Below are 14,862 nucleotides of genomic sequence, written 5' to 3'. Positions count from 1 at the left end.
AACAGTACCGTAAATGTACTATAAATTTAATGCATCAATAACCAGATTGTATCTTGCTTGCTCTGACCTAGTAGGGAAAAAACATGTTACTTCCTCTCTGGTGAAGCATTTCATGAATAGACCTCAAATTGAGGACAAGTCAAAAAAGACAATCTACACTGACTTACACTGAGGCAGGGGATGTTTGGACTGCACACGTCAACGTCCTGACTGGAGATTGCTTTAATTTGTGCTCCAGTAATGGATTAATAGTGTGTAATTCCTGAACTAATGAACTTGGATTTGCGCTTTGCTTTTGGTGTCTGTTCTAAATAAGCTGCTCTTGATCTGTTCATGCTGATATCCCTATATCTGTCTAGATATGATGTCAACACCATGTGATCTCCAGGATGTCTTTCAAGAAAAGTATGGGCATCTGTCCTTCAAACTAGGAAAACAGCACTGTAAAATGCTTACCAAAGGCAATCTGTTTACAGAATGATGTGGTTTAAGACCACACACACACACACACAAATCACAAACATAGGCCTATACGTACACCTATGAACTACAGATGGGGGTCTACTATCTTTACTACAGAAAAGAGTCTAATACTATCATCAACACTAATAACACAAATAACTTACCTATACAGATTTTTCCCCTAAAACCTGAGCAGCAAGGAGAAAAGACACCAGGGATTTGTTATAAGTAAAATAAACAGCCAATCCATTCATGTTTAAAATGTGTGTGGTAAAAAGCAATTACAACGTCACAGGTCTGCATGAATATTTTGGGAATATCTTAAAACAGATGCTGTATTTTGGTACCATGTCTTTAGTCACACCCTATAATGTTGTACTGTATAGTGCAATGGTTTTTGAACAAAACTTGCAGAGATTTATTCTCTAAGGCTCTAAAAGTCCCACAGAAAACAAAACTCAGTTTAGAACTATTACATAAGACAGAGTTGTTTTTCTGGCTCACTTTCCATTCTCAATGTGGCATGTGTTTTTTGTTAAGGGATAAATATAGCAAGCTTGCCCCCCCACCCCCCCAAAAAAAGACTTTCAGTGGACAGTGATTTGTTTTAAAATATTATTTTATTTTTATACAAACCTTTCATCATCACAATATAATATAATATAATATAATATAATATAATATAATATAATATAATATAATATAATATAATATAATATAATATAATATAATATAATATAATATAATATAATATAATATAATATAATATAAGACAGCATTAAAGAAAAATAATCACACTAAAATATAAATTTCTACATGAATTAAGAGCTCAATTGTCCATACAGTCCATATTAAATAAATGGCACATTAAATATTAATATTTTATTTTAAACACAGCTTGTTTTATCGTATTTTAAGCCAGCATACGTGTTGTTCAAAAGTTTGTGTCATTCAATAAATTACACAAAAATATGAATTTTTAAAAATTTTATGTTTTATTTCAGATGTTTTATTTTATTTCATATTTCATTTAATTTAATAAGTCAGAATAAAAGTGTCATTCAAAGTTAAAAATCACACACACACAAAATTCAACATAAAGTAAGAGGTAATTTGCCACATGGCCCATATTAGTATTTTATTTTAGACATGACTGTCATCTATTTGTTTAGCATATCACTTGGACTCTTTCATTCAAAGTTATCATAATAATCAAAATACAATACTTTTATCACATTAAATATATTATACAATACATACAAATATCATACTAAAATATTTTACTACAACGTTATTTAAATATTATAATTAACAAATATTAATTTCTACATAAAATAAGGTCATACAGACATATAGAGTTTCTGCACACTGACTGCCATTGATTCATTTCTACTGTAGACTAAAGACGCCTCAAATACAAAAGCCCTGTTTACAGTTGCAGCTTTGATACACTGTCATCATCATCACAGCCCTCTCTCATTTTTCTCCCTCTGCAGGTCTGTCTGTCTGTCTTAATTATGGCTATTCCCTCTGTTGTGACTCAATCAGCCAAGTTTTTCCTCTCTTTTTTCCCTCACTCACTCTCTCTCTCTCTAAGACCAACCCCTCTTTTGCAGCACGAGCAGTCAAATAAACACTTCTCCTTCTGTTCTTCTGACACAGAGGAGCTTTTCCTTCAGTCATTGAAAGAGTGAGGATTCCCACTGATTTTTGTCATTTCAATGCCACTAGCAGCACCAATGAAACTGCAAAAATAATTGTTATCTAACAGGTTTCCCAAACGCTTTTACTGGCCTACTGCTCATTCTTTTGTGGTTTAGGGTTGAAGAAAATGGCCATAAACTAAACGGAAAAGGTACTGGTAATTTTCTATTTTTCAATGTTTATTTATTTATTTTCCTTACAGTAAACCAATAGGGGCTTGTTGTCCTATTTTTTTTACATAAAATATTTATCTTGTAAGATTTTTTTTTTTTGTTATTTCTTGAATGGGCACAAACTTATAAATGCAAAAAAAGTCCACATTTCCTATAAGAACATATATGGACATTATTCACAATGATATATACATTTAATTTATTTTAAGCAAGCGGCATATAAACAACAACACAAAAATGATGAAACACATAGTTCATGAAAAAGTTATCTTATAAAAAGTAACATTCAAAAATTTCAAGCCATTGTTTTATTACTGATATATGACTAAAAGCTGTAGACAGAATTGAGAAGTTATAACAGACAAGTGTTTCACAGTCTGCGGAGCCGAACTGTGCTCAGTCTGGGCAGATTGCCAGCCCGAGTCTAACTGCAGTTTAACCCATCCATACATCCAGTGCTTAGAGGATGGTGGTTAATGATTTCCCAAGGTGTTCTTTTGAGGTACAAAAATTACCCAAATTCTTGAGCATTGCCATAAAAAGAAATTCATTGATAATAGAGTCAGACATTCCAGAGTAATCATCAAAGAGCTAACATAAGGGCATATCGACATAATTCTCTCTCTCTTGCTGTGTATCTACAAGGAGAGAGGGGAAAAAAATAAGTGAGGCATAGCTCATCTAGTTCATATGTATGAATTCTACTTGTTTCATCATCACAGCGGTGTGATCAAAGGTATGCTGAGATTACTGGCAGCTCACAGGCAGAAGACTTGATTATAGTCTGAATGTAAACACAGGCAAGAAAAACCCAAGCGGGCCCAGACCAGAAGCTTCCCCTCTGTCTGAACTAACAAGATATCTTATCATGGAGTTCATAGTGAAGATCATGCCGTTTTGTAATCCAGAGGTACATGTGTACATACTTCAGTGAGATTCACTTACACACCAAAATACTGTCTGGAAAAACAACATAATGTGAATTGCTTACTTGCTTCATTTTAGAAAAACTGTTGTCATAACATATACACAAACCAAAACTATTGCACAAAATGTGGTTATATATAAATCAGCACCCTCGCCATAGGTAAATAGATTTAATTCACTGTAATTTCTTTGATGACAATTACGTGATATATTAACAATAAATTTTTTGAGCTGTTGATTGGTTAAAGGTTATGAAATTATTCAGACCTGTTTAAGTGTCAGATGTATTTATATCTTTGTTGGGAATGTCCCTGGACTGTTGTCCAGGGACTTAATATAAGCTATTTATAATTACTAAAGACTAACTAAAATAATAAAGAAAAACTTTTAGATATAAGATATAAGATATAGATATAAGATATAAGATTTTTCTGTGGAGGTGTTCCCATAAAGTGGTTTATCTTTCAAAACTTTACCAAAATAGCAAGTACGTAGGGCCACTTGTTTAGAAACAAACGAATGATGAGGATGACAAGTATTTTAGGACCATCAATGGAGGAAGATTTGTTTTGCCCCACAGAATGATGTAACTACCAAATCTTCCAGCAGGGGCAAACTGGCAAAACCTTCAGCCTTTAGTTTAGGCTGCCATTTCCCATCTCAGCTACCCCGCTAAAAATGGGACGTGACCTAAAAGGTAAAATGGAACTACTGCTGTGATTACTTCAGAGAGCAACCCCGAAACTGACACAAACAGCCCCATAGTTATGGCTGACAATCCCCAACTGAGAAATGGTTCTGTTATCATACGATTCATTTCAGCAAGACTAAAAGCATTTCAGTTGAGGAATGAACCTGAAACGTAATTATTTGAAGAAACTGTGATAATTGCTTATTGTGCTATGTGCTATTGTGCATATATATATATTGATATCCCTGGATGTTCACTACAGGTGTCTTCAGACATGGTGTCTGGTGCAACTTGGCGAACTGAACCCTAAAATAAAAACGTTACAGAAATGACATTATAATCAGAATGGTGACTGTTTTGGACAATATAGCTAACATTATACTTCCAGTTTGTCTGTTTCTCGGCTCAACCTTTATTTCTGAGGCTTTGTTTTAAGATATTTCTTTTCCATCACGATGAACAGTTTCCAGACAGGCCTCATAGAGAGCCTTGATGTGTCTCCAGTGAAAATCAAAGTGCATTAAACATTAAAAGTACTGTCAAGCGCAAAGTAGACCAACTCTAAGGGAAAAAGTAGAGCACCAAAAGGGCTAGAAGGCAGAAAGCAAAAATGTTGACTTTATGATCCTCATTGTGCTCTTCTATTCACCTGCATACTTAAATATGTAAATGTTCACAGTTTTTTTTTCTTTGAGAAACCAAAGGAAACTTATAGGTCCACTGTTCAGTTTAAAAACCCAGACTGCACTGCAATGAGCTCAGTGAAAAAAAATCAATCCAACATGGCAGAGAAATTATGATTATAAATATACTTATATTGCATTCAGTAGTGAAACTATATTGGGTTTACTCTCTAAACTCTAAAATCTGTCCTTCATTACCTTGTTAGATTTGAGTGAAACACAAGTAAAACATTACCCAAGACAAAATGCTTGAAATGTTAGAGAACAGTTAAGTTTTGCTGCAAGTCATCTAGAGAGATGTGGCACTACACACCCACATACACAGGTGCTCTCTGACTTCATTATGTGTTTGTGCTCGATGTGCTCTTCCTTTTAGGATGGGGTTACTGTAGAATGTGGGGGAGGGCTTCCGCTTGAAACAAGTTGGGACAGTTGTACTGATGGTTGAACAATACATTGGTTTAATTTCGTCTTGACAAAGTATCAGTGAAAGCTGTAAGATCCAATCTGCTACACATCAACTTTGTGGTCTTTACTACTTATCTCAAATGATATGCTTAGTTTATGAATATTTAATGGCAATAAAAGAAACAATGATTCACGCTGGACCTGCTGGTCTTACTAATTATTCATGAGGTCAGGATTTTAACGCCATTAACCAGATGTCTGAATGAGTGATTGTATACAATATCAATCCAACATGACAGAGAAATTATTATTATAAATATATGATGATTATTTTGCACTAAAGAATGGCTCCTGCAGTAAATCAAAATGACTGGCATATGTTTTTGTGTGATTGTCATCAGTTGAAGTAAAACAAGCAAATAAAGGTTCATTTCTCTTTAAAGATTCTCTCAATTGAAAACAAAGACTCGAAACTATGAAAGCCTGTTTCCGCCATGGAATAAAAAATGAAAAAGTTAATTGTGACTTTTTTAACTGACAATTATTTTCAGAGAAAAAAGTCACAATTGCGAGATTAAACACAGAATTGCAAAAATATGAATATTTAAATATGAATTTACATACATACATACATATATATATATAAAGAAAATCAGAATCAGAATTAAATGACCCCTTTTAAGCTTTTTATTCCATGGTGGAAACAAGCTTCATTTTACATTATATAAAAAAGTAAATATATATATATTTTTTAACATGCACTTTTTTTTTCTTGATACATTATGTGTGAAAGGGTTATTTATTTTAATTAAAGTGTAAGCTATTTTTTTCATGTCTTTTTCTTGCTAAATTTCACAAAGCATCTAACAAAGAACAAAGCATGTTCCGTGATATACTGCATTTAGAATTCTAACATAAACATATTATTTATTCAGTGTGGAAGATCACTGAACTGTAGGATGTTAGATCAAACCTAAGCTTAACACCATCTAAACATCAAAAGTAAAAGCATGCATTTACTTATATTGACCTGAGGCATTGTATGGTAGACTTGTTCTCTAAGACTGTGTGTGCTAATGGTGGGCAAAGTCTGAGTATTTAAACCATGGGCTGCAGCACTCTCTGAATCTGACCAATCAGAGCTGAGCACACAGTGGCCCGGAGCTGAGACGATGATGTGCCGTCCATAGCTACTTTAATTCCAGGCCACTGAGACTCATTTATGTATGATACTTATCAAAAAGGATCAAGCAAGAGAGCTCTTGACCTATTATAATTCAAAGAGAGAATGGAAGATAGAGTGTGTGCCACGTGCATGTTTTCCAGGGTGCAAGAGTTTGCCTGCTTTGTGTCCTTTATATGTGTATTTACATTTGCATGTATTTTTGTACATGCAAACACATAAAAAATATTTTCTCTTGATGGTATAAATGTGCACTAGTGTGTGTGGGTGGGGGGTGTGCGAATATGGGCTATTAAAGCTATAGGACACTGAATTTTGCTCCAGGGGCTTTTAGAGAGTTGATGCTGCAGTGGGCTCTGTTAAAAGGTTAGATCCCCTCTCCCTCGGGCCAGGTTACTTTTCTGCTTCTGTGTGCTGCTATGGCTATAAAAAAAAAAAAAAAAAAAAGAAAAATATATATATATATATATATATATATATATAATATTCATTTTTAATGCTATATCTATGTTTTTATCAAGTTTATGCAAGAGTTGCATAAAATTACTTCAAGAATTATGATTAAAACAACTCAACCTAAGAGGTTTCAAGTCTTACAGATGCTGTTTTCAATTTCAACAGTACAAACTTTAAACTGTTCCCTTCTGAAACACATGGGTGTTAAACATAACAGGTCAAAAGTGTTTCTCCAGTCAGATGTTTTCCCTTCATTAGTAAAACCTGCAACTGGCTGTATGCACTGGGAGAGATCTTGTCTAATTAAACAGGTTCGGGGGCAGGCAAGGTAATCTCCATCCTCGCTGGGGAGGCCAGATCACGGGCCTTCTCACTTGCAGAATAGAAAGAGAAAACTGTCCCACAATGGATTAGATCCAAGACTAGACATTATGATGTGTGAGGTACTGTAGCTATTAACTGATCCTGCTCTGTGCTGTTATGCAATGTGATGGACTTATCACTTTTAATGCACTGCTCAAAGATTTCAGGAATGAATATCCCTCATTAAAAGAAGAGGCAAGTATCAAGTCTAATGATCCTGTAGGACAAATCTAAAGAGCATTTATGCAAATACCTTAAAACTTAAGAACAGTTTCAGGTGGTAACAACCATCAGGAATACTATCTGACAGCTTTCCCATGTATTGCACATACATTGCATCACATGTATTGCTCTAGACACCTTAATAATCCACCTCACTCCAGCCATTTTAAAAGTGTGACAATTACTATGATAACTCTCTATGTTACAGGATGCAATTAGCCGTTTTATGCTCACTATGTCTATTGTTTGTATATGTAGATTGTTTATTGTCCCTAACATCTATTACACTGAGTCTGTAACATTGAGTTACTGTGCTGTACATAGTGTGTTTCTAAATGCTGATGTTTGCAACAAGGTGTCTTGGGAAACGTTTGGTCTTATCTGTCCTGACTCTTTACTTGTCCTATTTTTGTTGACCAAAAGTACTTTATAAATGATAAAACCATAATGATTTTATTCATAAGCTTAATTCAAATAAGATGGTTTATTAATTTTTGTAAATAAAAGTTTGGAGCAGTTGGTTCTTTTCGATCAATAAATCAAAATAATCCAAAAAATCTGGAGCAACATTATTTTAGTATCAGTTATTTTGTGGTGTTTTTGTAATTTAAAAATATTTGTGTGTGTGTGTCTATATAGTTTTTCTATATATAAAAATAGTTTAGTTTTATTTTTTTAAGTACATTACTTTTTTTACAATTTTTTTTTCAGTTAACTTCTTTTTTTGGTTTTAGTTATAGTATACAGTAATAACTCTGATCTGGAGTGAATCTGAAGAGGCAAGTTAGCAAAGGTCACAATCAAAGTTGTATGAGGGCCCTGACTACAGGCCAACTATCCATTCAAATTCAGGAGGGTGTTGTTCTTGGCACCACATGTCATCACTGGAATAAAAAGACAAAACACCCAAATTATGGGATTAGGATCGTTTACACTAATCGAGCCATAAAGGGCTATGACACACGCCTCAAACACACAATAAGATAGTTTGAGGCACCCAGCACAACTGTTTATAACCAATATCAATCGCTTTCCAAAATCGATTGCAAGTCAATTTTTTTTCCCATTTTTCACCTTTTCTCACTGACTCATGTGATAATTTATTCTCAAACATAAAATACAACTGCATAAATCTTAATAAAAGTCAAACTTCTGGAGATTTTCCCGTCTCTGTTTACAGACTTAATTACAGACTAGCATAAGTTCTTGCTCCTCAAAGCTTAAGGCAGCAAACCCCCTTGCTTTTAATCTTTTTATTTTGACTGCAAAGTCAGACACAGCAACCAGCTTTAGCATAACAATGTGCTCCTTTAATCACACTGCATACAAACACACTCCTAGTCCATACTCCATCATTTTTGATAATTAGTTGCTTTTATCTACATTAACCAGACTACAGGAAAACAGAAGGAATGAATCGTACCTTTTTGATGTGGAACAGGCTTTTGGAGACCTCAGAATTTTGGTCTCTTCTCAGAAATCCACACTACAGCATATAAGGCTCTAGGTGTTTGATGTGGGGAACTAAAGCCTTTTGGAGGGTAAACTGAATGCATATATATATATATATATATATATATATATATATATATATATATATATATATATATATATTAAAATGACAAATAACGAGTCCTCCAAAATGACACACTATTGTAAGGGGCAGATGAATGACTGTGAGAGTTGGAGGGGTGAAATAGTTTTGGTCCAGTGGTAATAATCACTCTTCGAGAAAGAGATTATTTCAGCAGGTCCTAGCCTGACCTACATGGCTTAATCTTTTATGGGTCAAATCAGTTTATGCCTGGACATGGCCGGGTTCAAAACATGTCGCATGGCATCAAAATAAAATGATTTCATCCTATTCAAACTAATTGCATAAGTCTGTAAATGTTCTTGTTTTTCGTTGCCTCAGAGTGGAGGGGGAGATCTCCATATTTCCAGTGCTGTATCCATGCACTGGATTTCTCCCCATGCACTGCAGCTTAAAATCTTCTTATAATTAAAGCTATGCAGCAGCATCCAGGGCTGAGGCTATGATCCAAATGAGGCTATGATCTCCTCAGATGCTTGACAAGGGCGCTGAGGCTGTAGCATTTTATTTTAAAGCAGGGGCCTTGTTTCTTCGGCCCATGCAGTTGAAATGAAGTAGAAGGGTTTTTTTTTAATCGCATGTTATAGATATCACTATTTCACTGGGCACTGGACATTTCTTCGTGGATATAAGGTGGATGTTGTTTTGCATATAGTGCTGCATCCAAGCAACTGGAATATTTATTTTCTCTTCACACCCGACCTATAAGTTTCATGTAAAATGCATTATCTTCTCATAAAGTAGGCATTTTTTTTAAAGTGTGTACACTAAGATATCTTGTCTCGTCGTGTTTAAATGTCACATCACCGATAACCTTTAGGTTAGATTTATCCTTATCTTGCATTTAATTCTGTTGGAGCAGCTGGGTGGGTGCAGCGCCTGTTTAATGACTTAAGGACAACATATTTTATTTTATATTAGACCAGCTTTATATACGGATGTGCAAAAATAAGAATAATTAATAATATTTATTCTTTTGTGTCTTCTAGCGCAGCCGAATGTGATTAAGCATGTATTAGTTTTAAAGACAATATGGATTCCTTATTACTGTGATCGAAAAATAAAATGTAATGAAAATCATGTTATAGCAGAGATAGCTGTTGCGTTTATCCATTTTAATTAGCAGCGGAATTGAAATAGCCATGGCACCTACACGCCCCTCTCTCCAAACAGCTGCTGAAAACGAACCAGACGGTCTCCTAATGACTTTAAACTCTTAACAATCACACATATAGACCAAAAAAAAAAAACAATATGCAGCGGCTGGTCACTGTATGTCGAGACGGTTTTCGGATCGGAGCGAAAAGCGCAACCGGTCACAGTGCATGTGTTGGTTACGCATGCAGGCGTGTGACACATTATAATTTGCTCTGCAAATCTCCGAGGCAGTGCCTACATGTGACTTGATAGATATAACCACCATATTCATTCATTCTTTTCCAATAATTAGCAAAAACATCGCACTTTCATTTTCAACTCTCCAAGCCATATAACCTAATACACGCGTAATGGTCTACTTACGCACAGCCTCCAGTTTTGGATCCAGCGCAATGGCGGATTGCTGGATTTTGCCTATTTTGTTCTGCAAAGCCCAAACCCGTTGGTTTGTGGAGACTATTTCGTTCTCAATCTCCTGAAATAAGGAGCAGGCGTGTTTGGACAGGTCGGAGAGCTGCCGCAGGGTCCGGGATAGAGCCACATTGGTGATGGAGCACAGATCCTCGAACAGTAACACTTCATCATTAGGGATGGGATGCCTGCACAGCAGCTGGGGCTCAACGATCCGTTTGGCAAAAGGCATATTTCAGTAGGTAAATGCAAATCCCCCATAAATAAACCAATCAACTAATCCAACAGAAGATTCTGGTGCCTGTCAAGCAAAGATCCACGAATCCTCCGCGCAACCCGCCATCACTTCAGTTCTCCCGTTATAGGAGAGCACACAAGGATGGAGGTTTCTCAGTGAAAATCTCTGCTCCTCCTCTGGACCTGAACGCCTTTTGGTAGGCTAGTGTTTTTTTTTTGAGGGCTTGGAGGCTGAGAATGGATAGAGAAAGGCTTTGCAAAAACACGGACTGTTTTACTTGCGCCAGGAGCGGAGAGAATCTACGCATTCTACTACGGTGAAGGCACACCTCTTTAATATTAATTACAGCACGATGACGTTGCCCTTGAAAGCGTCCAGTCAGGTGGCTAATTAATATTCATGAGCCAAACCATAACCTTAGTAGGTTTTAAAAGAAAAAAAGCTTTCATGGACGAAGATCTTCACACCTTTATATAGCTTTGATTAATTCATCTTGTCAAGCCACCAGTGTTCTATAAATAATATATTAGACAGTCTTGTAACACATTTCGTTATAACAGCTTTAACTTTTTTCTTTTTCTTTTCTTTTTTATTTTTTGTTCATACAAATGTTTTGGGTAAAGGTAATCAAATGTACGGCTTAAAATAATTATTATACATAAACAATATTATTTTCTTATATAATTCTACATCTGATCAGGAAATGGGTGGTCATGTATGATAGTGATCCTAGCTCGTTTTTAATTGGATAAAATAGGTTACAACTCACCCTGCATTACAATAAAACATATAGTCTCCTCACCAGCTACAGGCAGTTAAAGTCTTTTTAGTCTGCTGAAATGATTAAGTTGATTCACAACCCCTCACTACGTCATTAATGTTTCATTGTGATTGCTACAAAGGTGACAAAGTAAAGCATCTCTGCCCCATTTGAAGTTACATCATTGCAGCAGTTTTCCGGTTAGGGGTTCAGCTTGGATAAACTTTATCCACTCTTTTGTCGAGGACTTAGATATTGTAGCAAAGAGCTATCTGAATTACTAAGGCTAGCAAGGTATAGTAGTGAACCAGGTGTGTCAGTCAGAACACGCAGAGCAGAGCATCAGTTTCAATATGTTTAATAATCATAAAGTATGATGATTAACATTAGTGAGGGAGACAGCCTTTACATAAACTGCAGTTGTTAAATGTCAGGATACTGTAATATGAGCTTGGTCACGATGAGAGGTTTGGGTATTTTGTTCAGTCAACGGGCTGCTGTATAATACTCAGATTAGATGAATATTCTTAGCTCTGTTCAATCTCTGTAATGGCAGCATCCGAGAACGTCGAGATGATGGAGCTGAATCAAGTGCAAGTTATATATTATTATTATATATTATTATTATTATATGCATACAAGTTTGTGGATGTGTGTGGTTTATTCTCCTACAGGACGCACACGGCACAAATACAGTCAAGCTGAGGCTGATAAATGATAATGAACGTTTCTGGCACTCGTTATGCAGAGAGACCGATCGCTAAAATGTCACAGACACAGACTGTCAATTGGTTCATACTGACGTCTGCACGTATGCGCGCACACGTACCGATACGTGATGCGCGTATTTCAAAATCAAAGTCCTCAACAGATTCAATGCAGCAGCATTCTGTTGCTCTCTTTATCGCCTTTTGCACAGCCGCCCCCAAATTGTGAGCAATTTGTCTCCGTAAAAGGCTAAGTTGAATCTGTTGCACCTGGAGTGCATCGTTTATCCACTTCAGAGTCAGGTATGGTTGGAAGAGTAATCAGCCGAGCAACTGGTCTGGTATAAACCTTATCCTTGACTTGGATATCTGCAGACCTCACGTGACCATCTGCACTACAATGTACTGCAACTACTCTACCAATGGGCCAGAGTGCTCTGGGGAACTGTGGGTCTATCAACAGAACTACTGAGCCCACTGTCAGATTTTCTGGGGCTCCATGCCATTTCTGCCTGTGCTGCAAGGTTGGCAAATAACTCCGAATGAACCTGGCCCAGAAGTGATCCGCTATAACTTGGCAATGTCGCCATCTTCGTCTGCTCAGTCCTTCACTCTTAGGATACACTACTTGAGGCAGTGCCCCATCTGGCCGCCCCATGAGGAGAACATTTGGGGTGATAGCATCCAAGTCAACAACATCAGACGAGGTGTAACCCAGCGGCTTCGAATTTAAGATAGCCTCAACTTCGAGTAGAACTGTGTGCAGTACCTCTTCAGAGATTGGCTGAACTCCTATGACTGTGTACAAAGCTGCCTTGACAGACTTGATTTCCCGCTCCCACGTACCCCCAAAATGAGGTGCGGCAGGAGGATTGAAATGGAAGTCAATCTTCTGTTTGGCAAGAAGTTGTCTGAGATCTGAGGACATACTGCGGAAGCATTCACTGAGCTCCTTCTCGCCTCCTCTAAAATTCTAAAAGGAGTCGGCATCCATCCCGTGTGTGAGGTCCAAGTGCACTGCTCGGGTGGTGAGGCACTTATAAATGATACCCCATCTCTTTTCTGAACGCCTCCCCAATTTGACTTTGAACGGTCCAAAACAATCTACTCCAGTCGAGTAGAACGCTGGCTTGTATAACCGTAAACGGGCTACTGGTAAATCAGACATCTTCGGGATTGATGGCCTAGACTTCCATCTCCTGCTCTCTTGACATTGATGCTGAACCCTCTTAATCGCTTCTCTACCTCGGAGGATCCAGAAGTGACGCCGTATTTCTGCGAAGACCCGCTCTGTTCCTGGGTGACACAAACGTGCATCATAATCCTGGATAAGCAGCTTAGTTGTCCAGTATGAAGGGTCCAAAAGAATGGGATGTTTGAACGCTGGGTCTAGCAACTCTGCACGTCGGAGTCTACCTCCTACTCGAATCACTCCCTCCACCGAGTCTAGCTCTGGGGAGAGGGTAAGGAGCCGGCTACTCCGACATACCATCCTTCCAGCTTTGAGACGACTCAGCTCCTCTGCAAAGCACTCTGATTGACTTCTACGGAAAACCGTCAACTCTGCTTGCCGATAGTCCTCTGCAGACAAGGGCTTCTTCAGGCCAGCCGCCCCATGAGCCTCCTCTGCTACTGCCTCTACCAGAGCTTTCCAAGATGAGAATGACTGGCCTAGAGTGGCTTCTTTTCCATCCACACTGCATACCACTCCACATGAAGTTGGCTTCCTGTATTCTGAGGTATCAAGTCCTGACACCTCTCCCGGCTAGGATGGCCATTCAGCAGGTCTTTTAAGGAGGAAGGATGGGCCTTGACTCCAACGATTGGGTGTGCCTAATTCCGCTAAGGTCTTTCCCCTGGTGACATCGTCGGCTGGGTTCTGTGCAGAGTCCACATAGCGCCAGGTACACCCCGCTGTGAGCTCCTGGATCTCTGCCACGCGAGTACCCACGAACACCTTGAAGCGGCATGACTCAGACCGCAACCATGTCAGCACTGTCGTCGAGTCACTCCAAAGAACAATCTGATCCAACTTCACTGTCAGCTCTCTCTCTATGGTCTTAGCAAGTTGAGCTGCTGTCAAGGCACCATAAAGTTCAAGACGGGGAACAGAATGCTGTTTGCGGGGTGCTACTCTGGATCTGGCTGCTATGAAAGCCAAATAGACTCTACCCTGAGTGTCTTCTGTCCTCATGTAAGACACTGACCCATAAGCTTTTTCGGAGGCATCACTAAACACATGAATCTGCCGAGAGGCGATCTCCTGTTGGGTATGAGTGGGAGCATAAGGTCTGGGCAGCGAAATACTCAACAACAAAGGCAACTCTGATTCCCACTCCATCCATGTCCGTTGCAAGTCTGCGGGTAAGAGGGGGTCGTCCCAATCACGCGGTTTGTCCCACATGCTTTGGACAATCAGCTTGGCGCGAGTTGTGTAGGGTGCTATAAATCCCAGGGGGTCGTATTGTCTGGCGACCACTTTATAGACATTTCTCATGGTCAGGGATGTGTACTGTAGAGTTCGGCTCTTGTAGCCTAAGGTGTCTGTCTCCCACTGCCAACTGAGCCCAAGGATCGGTTCTGACAATCCAGACTCATTCTTTGAGAGCCATACCTCCATGTTATCTGACCTTGCTTCTGTTGGGAGGTGCTGAAGAACTTCTGGCTTATTGCAAGCCCATTGCCTGATCTCAAACCCTCCAGAGGATAACACTGACCTGAG

General features: G+C 38.1%; 1 protein-coding gene across 1 annotated transcript in view; it reads right to left on the bottom strand.

Moving 5' to 3' along the window:
• Positions 1-10,968, bottom strand: part of LOC132119566 (actin remodeling regulator NHS-like) — a 47,802-nt gene extending 36,834 nt beyond the window's left edge. Inside the window, exon 1 of the mRNA XM_059529631.1 lies at positions 10,388-10,968. Within this exon, the coding sequence (XP_059385614.1) occupies positions 10,388-10,667 (280 nt within the window). The 5' untranslated portion in view covers positions 10,668-10,968. The remainder of the gene's footprint in view (positions 1-10,387) is intronic.
• Positions 10,969-14,862: the final 3,894 nt, after the last annotated feature.

Source organism: Carassius carassius, chromosome 38, assembly GCF_963082965.1.
Source record: "Carassius carassius chromosome 38, fCarCar2.1, whole genome shotgun sequence".
Lineage (NCBI taxonomy): Eukaryota > Metazoa > Chordata > Actinopteri > Cypriniformes > Cyprinidae > Carassius > Carassius carassius.
This window is presented reverse-complemented; position numbering and strand designations above follow the sequence as displayed.